This window comes from Haemaphysalis longicornis, unplaced genomic scaffold, assembly GCF_048455015.1.
Source record: "Haemaphysalis longicornis isolate Haplotype H1 unplaced genomic scaffold, Haemaphysalis longicornis Haplotype H1 scaffold_4, whole genome shotgun sequence".
In the NCBI taxonomy this organism is placed as follows: domain Eukaryota; kingdom Metazoa; phylum Arthropoda; class Arachnida; order Ixodida; family Ixodidae; genus Haemaphysalis; species Haemaphysalis longicornis.
In genome coordinates, this window is record NW_027526361.1 from 89,236,601 (window position 1) to 89,258,808 (window position 22,208).

Below are 22,208 nucleotides of genomic sequence, written 5' to 3' on the forward strand. Positions count from 1 at the left end.
TCATCTGCGTGACGACATTTTGCCGTTTTGTGACAAAGTATCAATAATTTTTACCTAAAAGTGACATTTTTGTGCCTTACACATATTTTAATTTATATAGGCAAACGTATTTACTTTTTGTGAGATCAAATGTCGGGCAGTGAGTACGGTGATGCGGCCTTCGTAGATGCGGCCGGCTGATATCCCACAAGTCACCGGGGAAAACAGACGCTGGGCAAGCGTGTGTGCTTGGTGTTTCGCATTGCTGTGTTGGGTGGTTTCGGCGATGGCAGATCAACAGAGTTCTAGCAAAAGTGAGGCTGTCAGCGAGCCTTCGGAGGACGCAGCTGTGGCAGAGCCCGTCGACGAGGAGCTGGACGACTTGCTGGACAGTAAGTGCAGGTCATCGCGTACTTTTATTTCCGTGTTCTGGGGTAAGTTGCGAGTTCAACATGCGAACGTTGACCGACGTCGTATCTCCGCTATCGGATTCATTCAGTTAAAAATACGATTAAGCAACGCGCGGATGTCTGTACCAGAACGATGACATGAGATTTAAAGAGGACCCTTTTACCTTGTGCGAGCGCGGATACTATGTCGTGCCACAATTATCCGGGTTCACCTTCTTTGACCGAGCTTTCAACATGTGCGAATTCATCTTTCTCTTCAGTTTTATAACTCGGTTACATGTCTAGCCATATCGCTGTCAATAACCAAAGCGCGTCGATTTCGTTTCTGGAGGCAGGTTCGTTTTATTTTCGTTCAGGTTAGACTGTCTTCGAAATTTTCTTATCCCAGTCAACGGGGTTCGGAATGAAGTGGGAACGTCAAAATTTAAGGGAAGGACGTAATGTCGAACGTTATTTGGGCCCAGTAGCTTCCGAAGTGACGCGGACAGGGCATTTCGAAAGAGTTTTCCTCTACCGGTAAAACTTTCCTGGTGTGTTTCTAAGTTTTAGCAGCCGGGCGACATGAAAGACTTGAGACAATCGCTACCCGAGAAAGCATGAACAAAAGAAACTGGCAGAGGGAAAGAAAAAAAGAGGCTGCTGTCTGGAAGGAGCGGGAAGCAAGCTTGCATTGCGCGCCGACCTTGGCACTGCCGTCACGGTGCCGGTGATCAGCGTCGCAGCTGGTCTTCGAAGCTTCTGTAAGCGGGCGCGGCCACCGTTGGACCGCCGCGCTTGCATGAGGCCCTTGACCCCAGTTGACCGATTGACGGTGTGCGGGACTGTCGGACAACTGAAGCAAACAAGCGCGGATTTCGTGTTTTTTTTTTCTTCGTGGATGTAAAGTACGCCTACCTGTTTATAAGCGAATAAATTCTGAACCCTTTGAAATGTCCTACGACAGACGACGTTTCGCTTAATTCACACGCTTTTATCTGTGCGCACAGGGCGAATAAATTGATGCGCGACTGAACTTCCGCTGCTTGTCTTGGTAAATTAGCCTGTTTAAGGTGTCATATGCTTCAGTAGCGAATTTTCCCGGGAATTTATCTTTTGAATTTATCCGATTCATGCTTCGTTGTAACATTCTAATCTTTTGGGTTCTGATAAATCAGTCAATCGCTGCTCTTGAATACTGGTAGGAAGTGCAGCAAACATTGTTTTCGAGTTTTCTTCAAATGTATGTGTTGCTACAAAATAGTCGTACAAAATAATATGTAATAAAAAGTGCACACTCACACTCCATGCTTGCAGAAATATACATAATGTTGGAAAGAGTGGACAAGTAGTAAAGCAATAGAGAAGAATAGTAAAGGCAAGGGCATGAAAGGGCGATGACTCGGTTCTGGGTGAAAATGGGGACCCTTACTTGTTTTTTGTTTTCATTATTTTGTGTGCAGATGTAATGTAGAAATTTAGATAATTATCCGAGTTCGATTAAATAGAGTGATTACATGATTGGATGAAATTTGGAAAATTAGTTGCTGTTCTGAATACCTGTTGGTTGTTTGCATTCTTATACAGGAAAAAATTGGCTGCGTATCTGCTCCTTTCGTTGCAAATGTCGACAAAAAACGATAGTCTTTGTTGACATTTGCCAAGTTAATTCCTCCCTTTGCTTTCCCTCTCACATCATCTGCTGTTCATCTCCCGTAGCACTCCTCCCAAGGTAAACACACTAAAGGTTTGCTCAAGTCAATTTAAATTTACCGCGTTCCACTGCTACAGGCCGGGTTTATCGATGCCAGTGCTGCCATACGGTGGAGATGCGCAGAAATCGAGGCACCTTACTACAATGTTTATAGAACCACATTGCCCTACTGCACGTGCGTTCCGAGAAGAACCTGGAGCCTATCTTGTGGAACCTTTCATTGCGGTTGCCGTCTGATTTCTCTAATGCCGCCAGGCGTGCGGACAGCAGCGGGCAACGGTTTTCTGCAGTAGATGTAGTATATCATTTGCTATCGAGTAACCAAGCATCCATGAATTGTTTAATAAAGGAACACTGCAAATATCACTTACGTGTTGATGTTCTGCCTTATGTTTGCGTTATGCCGTGTTTTTGTTCAACAATGTTAACAAGTATGAACCTTGACACAGGACTTGGACGTTTAGATTTGGCTGTGAGTATATAAGACTATTGCTCAGATTTTGTTTCACTTTGGCCGGGTTGCTGAATCGAGTCGCATACAGACGGACCAAAATTTCTGGGCTTGAGTAGCCCAAGAAAGGCTATCGTCTTTAAAAAGAGAGTGAGCAGGTGGAACTTAAATCCTGGACAGCAACCATCCGTAGTCCTTGGTTTAGAATATGGGTGTTCAGTAAACCCTTTCGATCCTGGCATTGGGTCAAAAGGCGGTGCTTCCGCAGCCAGAATTAGAAGTTCCCGAGGGGGTGCCTGTTTGGGAAAACCTATTTTAGCCATCGACGGGTTGTGCGTGTCCGTTTGCAGATGCCTCGAGAGGCACGTGTTGAAAGAGCATAGCCATTGTGTGTGAGATAACTTCATGGTGCTTGCCCCCCCTTACAACTCGATGCTTTTTTCGTTTTTTGTTTTGTCAGTGCAAGGTCTCTTTAATATTTCTGTTACTATTTTTGATAGTCTGGGCCTATAATGATGCGGATTATTGCTGATATTGGAAGCGTCATCACAATTGGTGCCTGCAGTTCTCACCGCTAGGGAGAAAGTAGCTGGTAGGAGTTGCTTTTTTACCTCGCAAAGATCCCCAAGCTCGGCCTATTCGTTTGCGTAGTCTGTTTTGTGTGCTTGTTGTGAGCGCTCCACTTATTCTGTTGATTCTTTTTCGCCGCAGGTGCGTTGCAAGACTTCCAAAAGCCTGCACCAAAGCAAGGGGAGGCCAGCAGAAAAAAAGTAGGAGCCTTGCTAACCCGTGGTCATTTCTTTTGACCTACTTGCGGCCTGATGTCTCGGTACCCGTTTGCCACTTGGGGCTGGGGTTAGAATTTCTTCAACTGTTGCACTGAATGGTCGTAGTGTGCCCACATGTTCAAGAATTCCTGCTAAAACTGAAAACTTGTGTGTCATTATATTCACCGCATAAGTTTATTACTTTTTTTTTTTTCCTAAAGGAAAAAAATTTGTACCCCAACCGAATGGTGCAGCATTCAAAGTAAAATTGGCCGGGTAATGAAAGGTCACAAAGGTCCATCGCGTGCGTCCAGAAATTCCAATTTCTGGATATTTTTATGCGTCAGCTTTTGTTCTTAGGCTGGTGGGGGTAACGGACTGGTGTGTTGTGTCTTGTATACTAGTGGTAGTTTTAATGTAGATTTCCATGAACTTGTATGTGTTTCTATTTTGGCACCAGTTTCCAAAGAATTGTGTGTGTGCAAGCAGTTCGACATTCTTTTTTTAAACTAAGTTTTTTAGTAGTGGAAGTTCGTGGTGGCAGTCGTCGAAAAACATCACGGAAATGGGACATGCTTAGCTGAGACAGAAGTACATGCTGGCAAACTTAAATAAGTTCGTCGAAATATACAAAAAAAAAAAAGGACATCACTGCAACAGGATTTTAAGCCCCTATCTTTGCAGGGCATTAGGGAAATGTAGAAAGACACCTTTGTAAACTGATGACTGGTATGTTGTAGTATGGCTGGTGCCCTTGCAAGTACTTTCGAAAGAAGCAGGAAGTAGCCGTGAGACTTTCAAAACAAGGGTCAACTCAAGAAGGCGAAGTGTCAACACGTTTACTTACCTCAAGCTCAACGCATTTTGTGCTCTCCTATCAGTGTTGGAAAGCTTGCACCTTGACACGGAAGGAGCAGAGTAGTATCCCACAGTGCCACTTTTCTCTCTCCCGAAACTTTCGCGGCCTACATGACAGGCGCGGCCGGCAGATGGCAGCGGGGACGGGGATGCGGCCAAGTCTGCCCCCCTGGCGAGTGGCGAGGCGCCCGTGACAGAGGGGGAGGGAGACCCCCAGCACCCCTGGACGGCCGAGTTTGGCCAGTTTGCGGACGTCATGCAGGGCCTGCTGCGAGAAGAGCCCCAACTGCAGGAGCAGTTCAGCCGCATTGCTCAGAGCGCCAACAGGGCCGGTGCGTGTTACCAGGGGTCCTTCTCTCTCTCTCTCCGCCTCACTCGCCTTCTCACTAACTCCCGCTTGCTCGTCCACTCACACTCAATGGCATCCGCCGCAGGAGCCTTGCAATTCCACCCGCTGGCTGCCGTGCTTGTGTTGTAACGGTGAAAAGATTTTGTGAAAGATTGGCTGCGTGCTCAGTTTGGGTGTCTCCAGTGGCTATGCCTCATAGCCGGGTTGGACTTTGAGGACGGGAGCCTAAAATATCATGAACCCTATCGGTTCTGCACAACCTGATTGATACAGTCCTCACTCACACTGATTACTGAATACACGAAGGAGAAGTTCTTACCTAAAGTGTTCGGATGGTTTTTGAAAGTTGTCAGCAATAATAATGGCTTCAAAGCGATTGCGCTCCAATGAGCATTGGAACCATGCATATCAGCCAAGCAAAGCTTCTGAATTATCACACACCACAAATCCCCCCCCCCCCCCTTCCTTCGGGGTTTAGGTTTTGCTGCAAATTGTGAATCTGGGCTGATGAGCACATGCAAATGTCTGGCTTCATTCAGGGAGTCAGTCTGTACTTGCTGTCCTTTCACAATCAGCCTTCTTCTTTTTTTCTTTTTCTGAGCGTAGCTGAAATGTTACTTATACCTGCTGCCACCTGAGGCCAGATGTCTACACAAAATAAGAAGGCGGCTGTTGATAGGCCTTTAGATGGGGGAAGGGGGCATCTAATCAAAAACAAGTGATTGGGGGACTCAAAACAGCAAGGACAGCCATGTGTTATTACTTTTTGTCCCATTGTTACCATTGTTCTGAATCCCTGCAACCCTATAGTCCTGGCTGTTGTTATCTTTGCTAGGGGCAGTTATCATGGGAGTGCTATTGATATCCAAACACTCATGCTTTTCTTGTTTTGTCGCACCGTCCTCACTCTCCCGCCCCTCACACATTTGCAGCATCTGCCAGCTCTGACGAGGAGTTCGCCGCCACGTTGAATGAGACATTGCGGAGCATATCGGACACTGCCCTGGCCTTTGGGGTGAGGGCGCCTTTTTACTGGAACACGAGCAGCCAGCTGACGCATATGTTGATAGTGCTTTCGATCTTGCTCGCAGCGCCATCACAGGAAGCACATATAAGCATGGCCAGTGATAAGAATGTTAAAAGGGTGTATGCCGGTGTTTGTGGAAGGCGCTAGTGTTGTGGTATGGCCAGTGCCCCAAACTGCAATTTGAGGGGCAATACAAAGTAAGCTTGGGTAGAGCTAGCCACTGGCATTGTTTTTTCAACTTCAGGAGAGAATGTAGATAGGAAACCAAAAGATGGGAAGAATAAGGAAAGGGGAGATTTGCTTGCACCAGCATCCGTGTCAAGTCTGCTCAACTGCAATGGGCTACAGGCGCAGAGGGCATCCAATTTTCCCTCCCAGGGAAAAAAGATGCATGCTCACATGTAGCATTTTGTGTTGGAAATCGTAGAGCTCCTTACTAGGTGCCATTCTACATCTTCAACATTAGGGAAGGGCCAAAAAAAATCTAGAGGAAATGAGCTGGTTAGGCCAGCCTGAAGCGAAATTTACCCTAAACGCAGATTCAAGCAAATGCTGCACCGACTCCGACTCAACGTGGGCCTGTTACAGTTGTGTTCACCAGCAGCATTGTGACAGAGATTGCATGCCTATCAAATGCAATGAGAGGGACCACGCTTTATGATTGGTACTCTGCTGCGATAAAAAGAGCAAAGGCCCCAGCAGGTGCGCATTTAGTGTTTACTTGTGTGTGAACAGCTTTAACATGCAGTGTGTTATTTTGCGAAAGAGGAGGCAGCTCCTTTTGAGGCATTCTCTGGAAGTCCATTTCCATGTTGTTCCATCACACCGCCACTGAACGTAAGCATCTGAGATCTTAGATAGTACCGCTTGTAGTCCTATGGGAGTTTCTTTGCTGTGGAAACAAGGATGGTATGCGAACAGCTGAACATCATTTGCACCAGGGCTGACTGTTTAGGGCTCGCTCCTAGGTCACAGCAGTTATGTACCCCTGACCAACTGTTAGTCAGTTGCTTATGCAACAACTTTGTCCTTGGTAAGTGGGCATGCCCTTGCATGGTAGTCACTCTGAACACTGGAGCTCATCGATTATCAGTCCCAGACTCATCGCCGATAGTTTGCAGCAAATGCGAGGCTGTAGTTGCCATAGAAACTCGTATGTTCAGCCAAACCTCACTGCTGTGAATAGCGCAACCATGAAATAGTTTGATATAACAGAGGTTGTATCATAAAGTGATGTAAATCGATAAAGTCCTTGCAGCCAAATAAACACTCATTTGAGGCTCAGAAAGTAGTAAAAGAATTACTGAAGCGATCACCATCAAACAAATATACACTTTGGGAATTAGCAAGTGTAATATATTCACCTAGCTGAAAAAGCCTGCAGAAGCTTGGCTGCCACCTGCTAGCTACCTCGAAATTCTCCGCACCAAAAATGAACACTTGTTCGATTATTGGCTCTGGCACCAGTACTTTCGAACTCTTGCTGTCGTGAAGAACCACATGCGCAGCACTTTTCCCTTGTCTTCAAGCCCAGATCTTAAAACGTTGTGTACCGAAGTGCTGGTTTTGCGTCACCTTGGCCTTGATGTCACTTTTTGATTTGAGTGATGTGCCCAAGGTGCGTGCTGTGTGCCTCGGCAATGCTGGACTTCTCTCCTTTTTCTGCGCAACAAATAATCTTTCGCACCAGAGATCAGGGTGTTCTAGCATAGCATACGTACACTACCTGCTATGGTAAAGCACTATCAAAAATGTACGTTTCTGCACATGTGTGATGAGCCTCATGGTCTTCAAGGGTTTCCTTGCTACGGTGGGAAGAAAACAAAGGACTTGCGAAAAGTGGCATTATGTGAAAGCAACCATGGCATGGATCAGTGCTTGCTCTTCGATGCTGCTGGATCGTGGTTCCCAATGCTTTTCCGTGGCCGTCCCAGGACCCTCCGACGGAAGAAGAGCTGTCGCGACTTGTCGGCTCCTTGGGGCTTGAAGGCGGTGGTGGTGGCATCGGCAGTGCGCTCAACGGCGGAGATGTTCCGGGCCTGGTCTCCATGATGCAGGGCATGATGCAGAACCTTCTCTCCAAGGAGCTCCTCTACCCGGCCCTCAGGGACATTGTCGACAAGGTGAGCTGTCTGTGGGAACGAGTCTTTAGTTAATAACTGTATTCACGCTTGCAATGCTCACACTCGTGTAATACTCACAGTCTTCAAGAATTAGGTTTTGGAGTCATCACACCCCCAGAATTGTTGCCACCACAGTTGCCTGGTCATCTCGACTGCTGGTGATGATAAAGCATGCGACAGCCTAGCACTGTTCTAAATGCTGCGTAAGCTATTGGTGCATACACCCGCAAATGCCAGAAGCGGAGAAGTGGCAGGAGGCACTGGTGGTGGAGAGGCATTCCGTCTATTCTGTGGTTCCGCCATTTCACAAAGATGCTAGTAGGTGCTGTTTGTTCACTCGCTTGGCCGTCGTTCAACCCTGCCGGCACCCTGCTGCTTCGCCATGGGACGACACTCAAGCTATACTGCAGCCTTCAAGCTGAAAGCTGTTGATTTCGCTTTCAAGCACTCATCACCCGTTGTGGCCATTACTTGAGTAAGCAGCGTGATAAGCTTGGGACAACAGACAAGACACGGAGGGCCTTTGGCTTTTCCAAAGACTGGGCAACCTCCTGCGCATTGAAGCGGGACTGCTTAGGTACGTCAAGGCTGATCGTGAAGACCATTGTGCAGTGTTGATCCAAGCAATATGGAACCACGCATCCTGAGCATAGATACACATTGTTTTCACGTATGTGGGCGAAGTTTGGAGTTGTGCTACGCATTATGCCATTCTGTTTTGGACAAATTTTTTATTATCTACCTCTAAATGCTAAAACACTACTGTATCCCCATTTGTGCTCTTATAAGTACCAGGGAGTGCAACTATAACACTGCCGTACTTGTAACATCGTTTCTGACTGTATTGAATATCAGCTCAGAAAGGGCTAAAATTTTTGTAGAATTAGCGGCACAATATTTTGTGCCAGCAAAAGAGATTTCAGTTAACAGGATTTTGAATGCAGCAAAAATTTTGGGATTATGGCCAGTACGCCCCAAGTTATTGCATTCGGCATTTGACCTTGTGGAAAAAAATCGGGTCCTGTGAAAACAAAGCGCAAAGATTAGAAACAGAGGCACAAATGGTGATTTGGGTGAACTCGGGCTGCGGCAGCTTTGTAAATACTTGGGAATCAGCTATAATATTTTTTGGGTACGCCCTTTTTGTCCCGGAGGCTGCGAATACAATTCATGCCAGAATTTATTTTTTGGCAAATTTTTCTGTTTTGCTGGATCATTCAGTGCTGGTTGACCATTGATACCCTGGTAACAGTGGCGCACTAAATATTTGAGGAATTTGAAGTTGCAAAGCCATATTATTATTCGTTTTAACAGCCTTATTGGTATTACTGTCTGAGTAAGCTGTTCAGCTACTGATGCTCTCTGTTGCTGAATGATTTAGTTGCATTTGGTAGAACTATCGCAGAGACAGCTGAACTAGTGCGTGACCACTTGCGTTTTTCCCTCCCTGCCTGGCTCCCTGTCACAGTACCCAGACTGGCTGGCGGAAAAACGGTCGTCGTTACCTGAGGAAGAGTACGAGAGGTACAACCGCCAGTTTGGCCTGATGCGACGCGTCTGCGAGGAGTTCGAGTCGGAGCAGGCCGGGGACGCGGCCGAGGTGAAGCAGGCACGCTTCGACCGAGTGCTCAGCCTCATGCAGAAGGTGAGAGGAGCCTCCTACCACCCCAATTGCCTCTAAGTTTCCGTTGTGCCGACTGTGCAGAGGTGGAGCCCTGGCATTGTTGAAGGTAGCGGGCTCGGAAGAAGCGATTTAGTGCAAATGCAATATCCTATTTGAAGTAAAGTAGCTGTTTCATTCATGAGCGATGTTGGGAGAACTTCTCACACAAACGCTGCAAGTTCCGAGAGAATGAAAATGCAAGTGATCTTACGTGGCCTGATGTGTAGTGTGAAAGAGTCCTTCATTGCTTTTGTGGTCCTCAAACTCTGCTGAAATGCTATGGGAGGGTTTCGTGCGCTGGCATAGATAGAAAAGGAGCCGGGGAAGTGGTCAGAGGGCGATCGGCAGCGAACGGACCTCACCGAGGTACTCACAGTATGCGTTCGCTTTACTTGTCACGTGCCACTAAAATGGAGCGGGCATTTCGTGAGTGCTGAAAAAGTTCGTGCGAAAGGTCATGCTGTTACTGCGTTCCTTCCTGCCGGTCTGGCTACAGAGGAAGCAGCGACAAAGTGTCACTACTTCGCTCTCGTTCTGATGCTGAGCTGCGCGCGAGATAGAAGCATACCATATCCCCAAAAAAGTTAGAGAGAATTGAGCTTTTACGGTATTTATGGCATGCACGCGTATGTAAAAAACATTTTCACTCCGGTTTGGCGAATGCGTCGTGAATGGAGATAACTAGCACCTCAATTTGTGCGCAGACATTGTATAGAACCTACTCCTCGCCAACTGAAGTACAGCTGAAATTGTCAGACAGACATTGCATTTTGTAAACAGAACAGCAGAAAAAGTTCCACTTTTTCGTATAGGGTCCTGATTTTTTTTTTTTTGACAAAAAGAGCCCACCGCAGTGGCTCAGTGGCTATGGTGTTGTGCTGCTAAGCCCAAGGATGCGGGTTCGATTCCCAGCCGTGGTGGCCGCTTTTCTGATGGAGGTGAAAATCAAAAATGCCCGTGTGTTCGAGATTTTGATGCGTGTTGAAGATCCTTAGGTGGTGAAAATTAATCCGGAGCCCTCCACTACGGCGCGCCTCATCGCCTGTGTAGCGTTGGCATGTTGAAGCCTATAATCAATCCATCAATTTTCACTCAAAGAATAAGGCTTCGGAGACTGTGGTTCGCTCATAATGCCCAGGGAGTGAAGGTGAAGCCGTGCCTGTGATAGCTGCTGTGGAGTGTGTTTCTCTTCTTTTTTTTTTTTTTTTTCCGGCATGGTCTTCGCTTTCTATTTTATGTTTCTTGGGGGAACGGGGGATGTGTTGGTTGCTTTGCAATCAGGCACATTGCCGAACTGTAGAAAGAGTTTAAAAACCACCGCCCTTTTGTTTTGTGGACATTTTACTTTTTATCAGCCAGACGACCTTTGTTACTGGGGGTTAATTTACTTTAAATGACTTCACTAAGGCCTTGTCATCATATGCTATGTCAACAATGTTAATATAGGTAAAATAAATATGTAAAAATGGGAATATATAAATGTACGCTGTGAATGAGTTTCTGTGAGCACGCGTGTAAGGAGCAATGCACAAAGCCGAGAATCAATTAAAAGTACTCCCACTGTCGCTCCCATTCTAGACTTGAATTGTACAACCAACTTGTTTTCATCAGAAACCAGAGGCATTCGGGAGGCTAATCTTTGTTTTACTATAGCGTTCAATAATGCGAGGCTTCCAGCATTCTGAAGAAGCACACAATGACACCGCACTGTACCTCCATGATACGTCAAAGGAAAGCATTCAAGAAGCTGAGTCCGAAGGGAGCCGGAAAAAACTAATTGCCCTCCCGTGCAAACTTTTCCTTTCCCTGCTTTTCACATGGGGTTCAGTTCTACAGGCAGGGGTCAGACAGCTGCACATAGTGCGCAGTGTTGATACAATTCAGTTTTCCTGCTCCAGGCTGCTCCAAAAGCATGAAAATTGTGACAAACTGCTTTGAAACAGCCTAAGAGTCAAGGATTTCAACGCTCCTGTCAGTTTCGATGGGGCAAAAGGCCGAGTTGACAACGTTTTTCCAAGCAGCCCAGGTTGTGCTGTTTTTTGCAAGGATGGAGTGGTCATTTTAGTATCACTTGGTCAGCTGAACTCTCGTCTTGTGCCTTCCGGTCACCGCTGTGATCATCGCTCACTCACAAACGCACAAAGTGACAATAAGAAAGGCCTACCCAATGGAGCATTGCTGTGGCAACAAAAGCATGGCTGCTGGATCTAGCGACTGCTGCGTAGTTCAAGCGCTAGATGCGCTTCGCCGATCTTTTCTCTGGCTTAGCTTATGCAGTCAGTTAGATTCTCGTTGAGCCATTTTATCTGTTGCGGTACTGAACAGCGTCGCCAACGGAGCAATAATGCTGAGAACGTGTGCCAGATTACGGGAAGTTGCACGGCTCGGAAGGAGTCCATTGAAAACAACGTGGTGCCAATGACTTTGCCGTGGCTTGTACTTGAGCGTGAAATGTGGTGCGTGTGACAATCGGGGTTCGTGAAGTCAACCTTTGGGCTCTTGCGATGGTATAAAACGTTCAGTTGTGAGACAGTGAGCTTGAGATTGAGAGCCTTGGGGATTGAACGATTGGCACTTCAGAATCAGGTTGCGGCACATGCTGCAGTGCCACAACATGTTTGGGCATGCGCACCTGATCGTAGGACTGGTTGCGCAAGGAGGAATAATTGATATATATGAAGTAAAATTTAATGCCAAAAGCGCGGTGGCTAACATAGCCGCATTGGTCAAATTACGGTCATAGTGAACGTGTGTTTTGGGGATTGAAATGGTGCAACGACCGCCACCTCGCTTTGGGCAACTTTTGCCGTGGCTCTATACTTGTGTGTATAAAGCAGGGAGATATTGCATTGATAGTAACTTCAGCATTCAAAGGGTGACAAAACTTTAAATTGCAGTGTTTTTCAATTCCAAAGCATTTTACAGCATTTTACGCTGTCTATGCATACAGCCTCTATGCAATTTAAGAAGCTTTATGAGATGAGTGCAGTTCATACCTTGTGATTCTCTGCTAAAAACAATTCCTCTAAAGGTTGTTTCAATGTTATGTGTATTCCAAACTGATTCAAAAGGGTACTTCACCCAAAGTTGCTATCATTTTTTTTTTTTGCTGTTTTTTTATTTCGTAAGGTGACATAATAAATGTCATGAACTGCTTCGAATCGAGTTTCTTCTGCTCCAAAATAAAAATTTTGCTGCTCCAGAAACTGCTCCGAAATCTATTTGGGCGGTCTCACCCCTGTAGCGGGTGTCAGAAATTAGTTCCGCATGTCACTCACTATATCTGCCTTGTTGCAAGTTAGAAAATGTCTCGAACCTCAGCACTCACCGCATGCAAACACGGAGCATCACGGCTAAGCCAGTTAGGTTTTCGATGCGCGTGAATTCCCTAGAAGTGAACAGCACCATTTCCAGCGCTACGATGGCGGTGCTGTGAAACCGATTTACAAATTTGAGATCTGCGGCTGGGCAAGGCTATGAGAAGGGCGGTCAAAGGTCAGGAAAGAATTCGCGTCATCTCGGTACCCAACTACCCCTAAAGTCTCCCACGCGTGGGGACTTCTAAAATCAAACCCAGGCATCAGTCGACAGTTTTGAGCATGCATTATAATACTTTCCTGCCAGCTTCGTTTTGTAGCAACAATTGGTGGTACAGTCGAACCCCGCTACAACGAACGCCGCTTCAACGAAATTTCCGCTTCAACGAAATATTTCCAATTCCCCGTCAGCTAGCCATAGAAGTCAATGCAGCAAAGTCCTCGCCACAACGAACCACTTGTCAGGCTTGCTTTCGCTTCAACGAAATTTTCGATGATTTGGGCTGGGTTTGAACAATTATTTTACAATAAAATAAGCATAGCGCCAGCTATCTGTAACTTTTTATACATTCAGGACGCTTAGTTTCACCGAAAACATGCGCGTTGCGACCGCACCGCCACCCAAAACAAAACAAAAAATAACTCAGGCGCACGCCATTGCTTGATGGTGATAACGATGTGGCTGGCCGTCTTTACACGAGGCACAGGCCCGCTTCGCCAAGGCGGAGCCCCAGAGCTGCAGCCAATCCGTATCCAGTTGAAATTGCATGAATGTGCTCCGCTGCTGGCGCGGTGCCGTCATGTATGCGTTGTGAGCAGCTGTCCTTGCCGTTTTCCTTCAACCATTCTTCATAGCCAAGAGCAAAAGTCATGTTTGCGTGTTCGGTCTTGAAGCCTAGTCATCCTATCTTAGTCGCGAGCGCGCGGTCATGTTAAATGCAAGCGCGCGCATCTTGCCTGCCAAGGTCAGTAGCTGCCGTGCCCTGTCGGAGGATAAGATAACGGCACTGCTCCTGCCACAAGCGAGAGGGGGGCTTCCGATGGCCTAGCAGCTATCTGCAAGTAATCAGCTCGGTGGACACACCTTGTTGTACAGCGATACGTTTTGCGCTTGCATATCTTCACCCCCCTCCGTAACGCGTTCTTTGGGTGCAGTGAAAAAACAGATAACCATTGGTATGTTTGTTATCCGAATAAACATGAGTTATGGCGCGTCACTCCTTTTTCTAAACATTGTATTTTGCTGCCAATGTTGCGGAAACGTACGGGGCTATTTTTCTGGCTTTTCCGTGGTGTGTTGGGGCAGATTTCGCCTCAACGAATTTTCGCTTCAACGAAATTTTTCGCACGTCCCGTCAATTTCGTTGTAGCGGGATTCGACTGTATAGTTTCCAACAACGCGTTTCTATCGAGAAAGGGCCGCCAAAGGTGGGTGCAGGTCCTGCCACACGTCTGCGTGCACAGAGCAGCAGCGGCCGCCCAATGCCCTCCAATCTGCATGGCGCCCCCGCCCCCCGTGGTAGCCTTTGTCCCCAAATGAAATTTGGGCGGGAGTTTCATTACTAGAAAAGCATTGAAGGACAAGGACTCTAACAGTGTTAATAATGAGTGGTTGTAGCGAGTACAAGTTGCTAGTCAGAATGCAGTACCTTACTGGATAACTTCACAGGCTTTAAGTTTGCACTTTAACTGGTTGGGAGCCGCTAAAGAAGTGTAGTGGCAAAAACACTGTTTTTGAAAGGTAGTACAGTCTAGCCTTTTTATAACAATATCCAAGTGCCAAGGAAATTTCATCGTTATAACCGGTAATTGTTATAAGCAGGTTTCAAAATTAAGTCAGAACAGAGCTCAAAACGTTTTATTCGCATGCGAGCATGGTCGCAATACTATTTATTTGCAGAAAAGAAGCCATAGTCGGTCAGCTTTGTTTGCTGCACGTGAAGCTGGCGCACATCTTTTCCAAGAGCATCTTTAAGTGCTCCACCTAGCTGAGTGAAAGCAGCAAAAGGTCCTTTGTGGAAAGGAGGTCCCTGAGGGACTGTATCATGGGTTGGGCCTTCTGCGAAGACACTACATAAGTAGGCTGTGCAACCGTGTCATCGGAACCGTCACTGTCACCGCTGTCCACAGAATGTATCTGCGCAACAATCGTCTCTTCAGCGCGGCACTTGGTCGTTTCCTGAACATTGGTCCGAACGTCCCTTCCGTGAAAAAACGGAAACAGTTGAAGAGGCACCCAGTAAAATTCAAAGCGGCGGGCACATGACGCAACAAGCAAGCGCGCAAGTGGGTGCGGGAATGATGCCTAAGCAGCGCAGTCGACTCGTTTTCTGGGGGGTGGAAGGGATGACTCGAGGCATATTGCGGCTCTCAGCGCATGCCGCCAGCACAGTTGGCGTGGAGAGCCGGCAGCAGCTCGCATTTTCGGTGCACGCTGTAACCGGATCCTATCGTTATATCCAATATCGCGGCACTGGAGCATTGCAATAAGCAGTTTATTTTACAATAGAAAACATGCAAAAGTGGACGGTGCCAGAGTTGTTCGTCGTTAAGTTTGATATATTGTTATAAAGGGTATCTTTATAAGTGGGCTCGACTGTATATGAGAGGCTGCAGTTTACTTTGTGTGAGCAGTGTGAGGCATTTTTATGACAGCATCAGTAAGATATCCCAGATGTTTACATAAGCACTGTGTCAGGGCAGCTGGGAATCCTTGAAACAAGGCATCCTAGAGCAGACAGTGCACAAAGTGAGGTACCTCTGACATGTTGTGCTATGTAAATAATGTCTTCTTGCTGTTGTGTAACGGCCACGAGTGTATGTATATAAAAACTCTACAGCAGTCGAAATTAGTGACATGAAATGAGGTATTTTTTTGGACGTTCAATAATTATATTTGTGAGGGTGTAAATGAAAAAATTAAAGCCGTTTCACTCAACGGTAAAGCTGACAGAGGTGTGGAGAAAGTGATTCGCCATAATGGGCTGTAGCGCCATTATCCGCTCACTGCTACCACCCAAAGCAATTCAAGTTTCCCGCCTCCGTAGTGCTCGCGCACCCCCTGCCTGAACCAGCACCAGTGAGAGTTCTGTTCTTTTTGGGCTTGCTTTTACTTCGGCACGTGCTGGCATTGCACTACCACTTTTTTTCATTTACTATCGCAAAAACCATCCCAAGCGTTCCAAACTACCTAAATGAACGCGGGCGCTGCTGGTTAATTGCGTATATTTTGCCTCAAATGTACCTGCAGTTTTTTTTTTTTTTTTTTGCACTAAACGATGGGGAGATGTACGACAAGTGCCAGCATTTCACAAGTTTCAAACGGTTGTGGCTATTTAAACTGCTTGGTTTTCGAAGCCTCTGCGGGACGTGCTATGACGGAACGCCGGGCTCTACTGGTGTCCGTTATCTTGCGGCACTGCCTGATTCCGACAGTCGTTTGACATCGACTGTTAAAGTGAGCTACGACAACCAGGCGAGCCCCAAAGTGCTCTGCACTTAAAGACGACATAACAAAGGAATAAATGCTGGCTTTGCTGTAAGACACCCGCCTGTTTTCAACTTTCCCTCAAAAACTACAGTCTACGCCCGTTACAACAGACCCTCTGGATCTGGAAAAAAACGTCCGCTGTAGCCGAAGTATGCAGTATCCGACGAGGGGGCGGGTGGGGGTGGAGGGGGGGCATGAGCCTTAAAGTGGGTACTTTGATCGACATTGCATATGCATAGTACATACACTTTGGTCTTTCTAAATGCCTGCAACACCTTTGCACAGTGTTCGCGCGAGCGCAAAGAATAGCGTAAACAACGTTTCCAAAGCTTAGCCCCGGCACTTGGAGAAGGCCTAGTGCATGCAGTCAAGACTGTAAAGACGCATGATAAGCTGAGCAAATAAAGCAAGAATATAACTAGGCTCAAATATTAACCAGCTATAAAACATCAGTCGTGGCCATCGACATTAGCTAGGCTCTTTTAAATCCCCTCACGACAAGGCAGGTTTTCCCGAAACCGTTCGTCAAACAAATCGGATTGCTGCCTGACGTTCCCTCAAGGCAGCTTCCACATTTTTAGCGATTTTAGTCTGGTCATTGAAACAGCTGTAATGAAATAATCTGATGACGGTCAGCTGTAAAATCAAAAGTTAGACCAGTTGGATTGCACACGGTTACCGGCAGATTGCACACAATGGATGGGGAACAACCCCCCTACTTGAGGCATTTCTTACCTTTTTCACCGAACGGAATAGGAACGATGCATGCGTGGGAATAATAAAAGCCAAACTTCACTGAACCCAAGTTTCTTTATTACATAAAAAAACTGACGAGGGCAGACTCTCCTCTGAGTGCACCACTTCAAGTATTCGATAGCCCTGTTTTCAATCTCACCGGAGTCGCGTTTATCGGTAGCAGCCTTGTTCTTGACAGTAGAGCGGACTGTCTGCTTAGACAGGCCTGTACTTCTGGCGATGTCGGCTTGTTTTTCTCCATGTTCAACAGCGTTAATTACGCTTAATTTATCCGACAGTGAAATCAGCTACCCTGCCGCTCATGCCGCAAGTCGCACAAAAAAAAACCCACTAGCACTGGCTTGGCTTGGCTGTGCCAATGACCCGGCTGCCAGCAATGTTGCCAGACATAACAGTTTTCTTGCAAAAATAAACAAAGAAAAAGCACATTGGGTGCCGGCATCGTGGAAGTCCACTATAAACTTTCAGTCGAAACAATTTTCTCCTAAAATTTACTCTGTTGTAGCCGATAGTCTGCTCTAGCCGGGTCCCTTGTGAGCGGAGCGGACTCCATTTAAAATGCATGGGGACCAGACAAACCAACAGAAATGGTCTGTTGTAACCGAAAGTCCGTTGTTGCCGGATCCGCTGTAACGAGCGTAGACTGTATTTGGCTTGCCAATAACAATAAGTCCAACACTTGGCCGGGAAAGGTGCCACCAACATAATACAGGGCATGGCTAGTTGGAACAGCGACATAGCTTGTTGTGCTCTTTGAGGAACGATGTAGTCTAGTCTTGGGTGTTCCTATCTGAATTGTGCACTTCTTTGACCAACCAACCCCTGCCTAGTCTTGCTGTTAACCCCTGCCCCTGCTGAAAGATCACTGACCTCATGCTGCAGTGAATGTCCCGTTTCATCGTTGACTCAAGCCACCCGTTGCATTTTGACTCGGCCCACCAAAAGGTCGCAAGTTTCCAATGTCCTTTTTTTTTTCTCCAGATGCAAGAGTGTGGCCATCCACCCAAGGACCTGGTGGAAATTGTAAGTTACACTTCAGTTCTTCCGAGCGCGTTTTCGTTTTGCCTCTGCTGTCTGGTTGCTATCAGAAGTTGCACAAATCTGGTTGCTCATCTAATTTTAACTTCTTGCTGTAGCTAAGGCCCGTGCCAATCATCAATACCTCAATTAATTGCAAGCAGGAAGATCCACCCTAATCGGATTGTTGTTTTTTGTTGGTGACGTTGCTCGTGGTGGGAGCTGTGCCAGTTGGCAAATTTTTGGCATGCAGCAAAAACGCTCTCTTGCCATCTTGCTTTGTGCGTTGTTGAGGCCTCCCCGTTTTATTGAAATTAACACGGGCTCAGTAACCACTTGAGGACAATTTATGTTGACACTTTGTCTTCAGTGAGTCACTCGTCAGCATTACTGTGTAGTGTTTTCAGGAGTCCAACAGACAAATACAGCACTCAGTGCAAGGGCACGTGGCTTGGAGGTGTAGGCAAGATAGCACTGTCCTTCTCCTAATCCCGTAATTTCCTGGCTCGCCGCACATCGTCCAGCACTTTGTGAACGCAGTGTATCGCAAACATTACCCGCACCAAGGCTGGTACGTTGTCATTGACTTGGCTATCACAGCGGCCAATGTGAGCATCACGCAGTATCTGTGGTGCGAGATGCTCATGCGGCATTCTCTCACACACCTTCTTCAATCGGTTAGAGCAGGCCGCGAGCCACTACATCTCGTACAGCGAAAAACCATTAGCAGCTCTAAACGCAGGCAGTTGTCAGTCTTTCAACATTGCTTCTTCAAGAGTCTTTTGGTCAGCCGAGTGAGCCATGAGAGAATTTAGAGATAAGGGCATATTGGATTAGGGAGTGAACTCGGGTTGCCGATATCCTAGCTCAAATCAAGCTATTGATATTAGATAAGACATGTAATGTGCAGAAAAACTGACAGCCAGGTGGCCAATATGGTATTGGAGTGGACACTGGGAGCGGGTACTGGAAGCAAAAGACAACAACGATAACTTGATGCAGGGATGACTTAGGCATTCAGACAGGGCAACAGGATAGAGCAGTTGGAAGTCAGTGGGAGAGGCCTTCATCCCGCCGTGGACATAAAAGAGAATCGTGGCGAAAAATCATATTGGTCTTAATTGGCTACCGTATGCATACTCAGTTGTCTGTTCTTGCAATGTGAGCGCGTCTCCCCGCTTTCCCTATGCAGAGTCCAGACCTCGGCCTTGACGAGCAGGGGAATCCACGCATTCCAGGCTTGCCCGACCAGTGTGCAATCATGTAGTGACGGCCCCCACTCACCGTCCCCTTCAGTGCTTCAGTGGTGGCTCCGGAAGAGAGCGACTGGCCTAAATGTCGCACCCGCAATCCCTGCACAAATGCCCCTACATTCGTGACGGTGGTGTGGGAAGTGTGCGCATTGAGCATTAGTTTTCTGGTGGCTGGCCTCTGGAAAAAAAAGAAAGGCATGATAGAAGATGCCACCGCCTACTAAGTTGTCGATACAGCTGGCTTCGGATGGCAGTATTGCGCGATAGTTTCAGTTGCAGATATCAGGCCTCGGCGCTCACAGCCTAATTGCAGTGTTTTAAAGTTATTGAAATAGTTGAGGTGCGAACGGCAACCTGATAATGTGGTTTGGATTAGATATCCTTTATACCAGAAACCACGCGTCCTTTGTTATCTGAGCTTGACTCTCATTGTGTGAGGTTTGCTGGTTTGCTTGCTCGGTGGTCTTTATTCTGTCCGAAAAAGGCCCTTAATTTGTACACACAGACAGCACATGGGGAAATCCATGAGCTGGATTTTTGCATTTTGGTTCATATTTAGTTAGCGTTACTTGCTCACTGTTTGATTTAAGCTGAAGTGAATTGTATTTATTAACTCTGCAGTACACTATCAACTATAACTAACTACTGGTGAGATTTTTGCTCATTGGAAGTGCTGTGTATCTGAGCTTCTGATAATCAATTTTTTTTTTTCCAACATTTAAAGTAATATCACTGCTGCGTAGGGAAATTTTCGTGTGCCAATTAAGCAAGGGAGGGAAAGCTAGTACATAAAGGCTGTCTCCTCTTCAAGAGCACATGGCTCTGGTAACAGTCATCATCTAAATTAAACAGAATAACGTTTTTTATTTGAATGAATGAAATAAAATTAATGAGTAAAATTTCAGTGGATACAATTAAGGAATTTGTGACTCGTATAGGCGAAAGAGAATTTTTTTTCTTTGCCGTAGATAACATTGCGAGGGCATATCCCCAAGCCCTGCAATGTTTGGCGCCTCTAGAGCAGCTTTGCTCAAAGTGGGAGCTCAACGAGCAACCCTGCATTTAAGGTTCGGTTAGTGCCTGGAACTCAAGTCTAATAGCAGAAAAGATATGAATGAAATATGTTTTTAAGTGCGACCGGTGATTGCTATCTCTTGACCAGTATTTTTATTCATTTTTTCAGGTGGGTGCTTACTGTAACTGAGCTTGATACCAGTAGATGTGGGTTTGCATCGATTGTTTGGTTGCAGGTTATGTGATAGGTTAGTTTAGCTTTTGAACCCTGCAACTTCCCACTGGTGTCATGTTCGTTTACGTTCTTGTGTCTCCAGCTTGAATGAAAACCAGCAGCACTAGTATCATAAAAGACTAAGAGCTTGAAGTGTTGCTCATAAATGTATCTGCAAGTATTTTCTATCACTGAAATGCAGAATTTAATGTGCGGCTTGGCTTTCCTTTGGGAAAGAAAAAACATCTTTCTCTAAATTCATTTTGTCAACAGTACCGATTTTCAAATACCATCATAATTTTGGATCTCTGTTGGTGTAATATTTTGCGGACCGTGTTCTAGGGCATTCTTATTGTTTATGATTGGGATATCTAACTGCTCCCTGGCTGCTAGTACTTTTGTTTCTCGATAGAAGCGTTTTTCTTTTCTTTTCTTTTTTCCTCCGACAAAACATTTAAAACTCTATTTGGGAATAGAAATTAACTATTGTATCTGCTGGTATATAAAGGCAGCTCCTTGCTACACTTTAACATGTGGTGATGGTCCGGGATATTGCTGGTAATCACTGGTTATGGAACTACATCCTTTGTAGATTACCTGCATGTATCCATGTGGTATGGCATTTTTTTGTTGGTGTAGTTTTGGGGACTGTGCAGGCCGCGTGCAATACCTTACATCTGGTGGCTTTCCTGGTGCATTTTGAAATGCACCATTTGGGCCACGCTGTTGGGGCAAACTTGAGGTGCATCATGTGGCCATTGTTGGAGAAGAATCTTGCAGCTGTGGAGCATTTTGGAACTGAGGCCTTCTTGTAAAGTATGTGTGATGTGTTTCATAGTGCTAATACTCTTTTCCCATATGGCATGATTGTACAGTGGAGATATATAGTATGTAGATATAAAGGTGATCGATCAAACTGCTACATAAGCATGGTGTCTGTTTCTTTTAGGGTGCAGGCCTTTGGCGGTCGTCTATGGGCTGAGCCGTCTGCTACACTCGCGCTGCTGTCATCCGCTTGTGAGAGGCAGCAGTGCCTGTGCTATAACCTGTCCGCTTCAATGCTTTAGTGCATTAAAAAAAGCTTATTTCCAGTAATTCAGGTATTTTGCCAGCTTCTGACACCGCTGAATAATTTCAAGCTGTGTCCCGCACAAGTTCGCAACACACGAGGAGCGAGGGACAACTTTCTTCAGAGAATTGGTCAGATGATCGTGTGTAACTCATCCAAGTTCTAGCTTACTTACAAGGTTCAGCGCTCAGAGCTCCTCGATAAGTGTTCAAAATGCGTAGGTTTGCCTACAGTATTTTTGAAATTTGAAAGAGCGGAGTGGGTCAGGGAGCAAACTGGTGTTAAAGACATATTAGTAGAAATTAAGAAGAAGAAATGGACTTGGGCAGGGCATGTAATGCGAAGGCAAGATAACCGCTGGTCATTAAGGGTAACAGAGTGGATCCCTAGAGAAGGCAAGCGCTGCAGGGGGCGGCAGAAAGTTAGATGGGCAGATGAGATCAAGAAGTTTGCGGGGATAAATTGGTCACAGTTGGCACAGGACCGAGGTAATTGGAGAATAATGGGAGAGGCCTTTGCCCTGCAGTGGGCGTAGACAGGCTGGTGATTTTTGAAATGGTCTAATGAAGACTCAACAGTCTAATGCTACGCACCAAGCAGCGGACCCCTACATGGGAATCGCACAGCAGGAAATAAAACGGCGGTCTTCTATTTCTTTCATTGCTGTTGATTTGTATCAAATGAATGTTTTTTTTCTCTGCTCAACACATTAATTTTTCTGCAGTGTCACAAACACCTTATTAGAAAGTTGGGTATGTTTG

General features: G+C 46.2%; 1 protein-coding gene across 1 annotated transcript; it reads left to right on the forward strand.

The window, feature by feature from the left end:
- Positions 1-174: 174 nt before the first annotated feature.
- Positions 175-21,305, forward strand: Pex19 (peroxisomal biogenesis factor 19). The gene is made up of 8 exons (XM_077707174.1): positions 175-371; positions 3,242-3,300; positions 4,274-4,487; positions 5,437-5,519; positions 7,466-7,654; positions 9,123-9,299; positions 17,862-17,903; positions 19,090-21,305. The coding sequence occupies exons 1-8, from the start codon at positions 266-268 to the stop codon at positions 19,162-19,164; spliced, it is 945 nt and encodes a 314-aa protein (XP_077563300.1). The 5' UTR covers positions 175-265; the 3' UTR covers positions 19,165-21,305.
- Positions 21,306-22,208: the final 903 nt, after the last annotated feature.

Excerpts from the sequence above, each read along its gene's own strand:
- Pex19 (XM_077707174.1), top strand. The coding sequence starts at position 266 with ATGGCAGATCAACAGAGTTCTAGCAAAAGTGAGGCTGTCAGCGAGCCT. Across the intron at positions 372-3,241 it reads GCTGGACGACTTGCTGGACA|GTGCGTTGCAAGACTTCCAA; the intron begins GTAAGTGCAGGT and ends TTTTCGCCGCAG. Across the intron at positions 17,904-19,089 it reads CCAAGGACCTGGTGGAAATT|AGTCCAGACCTCGGCCTTGA; the intron begins GTAAGTTACACT and ends TTCCCTATGCAG.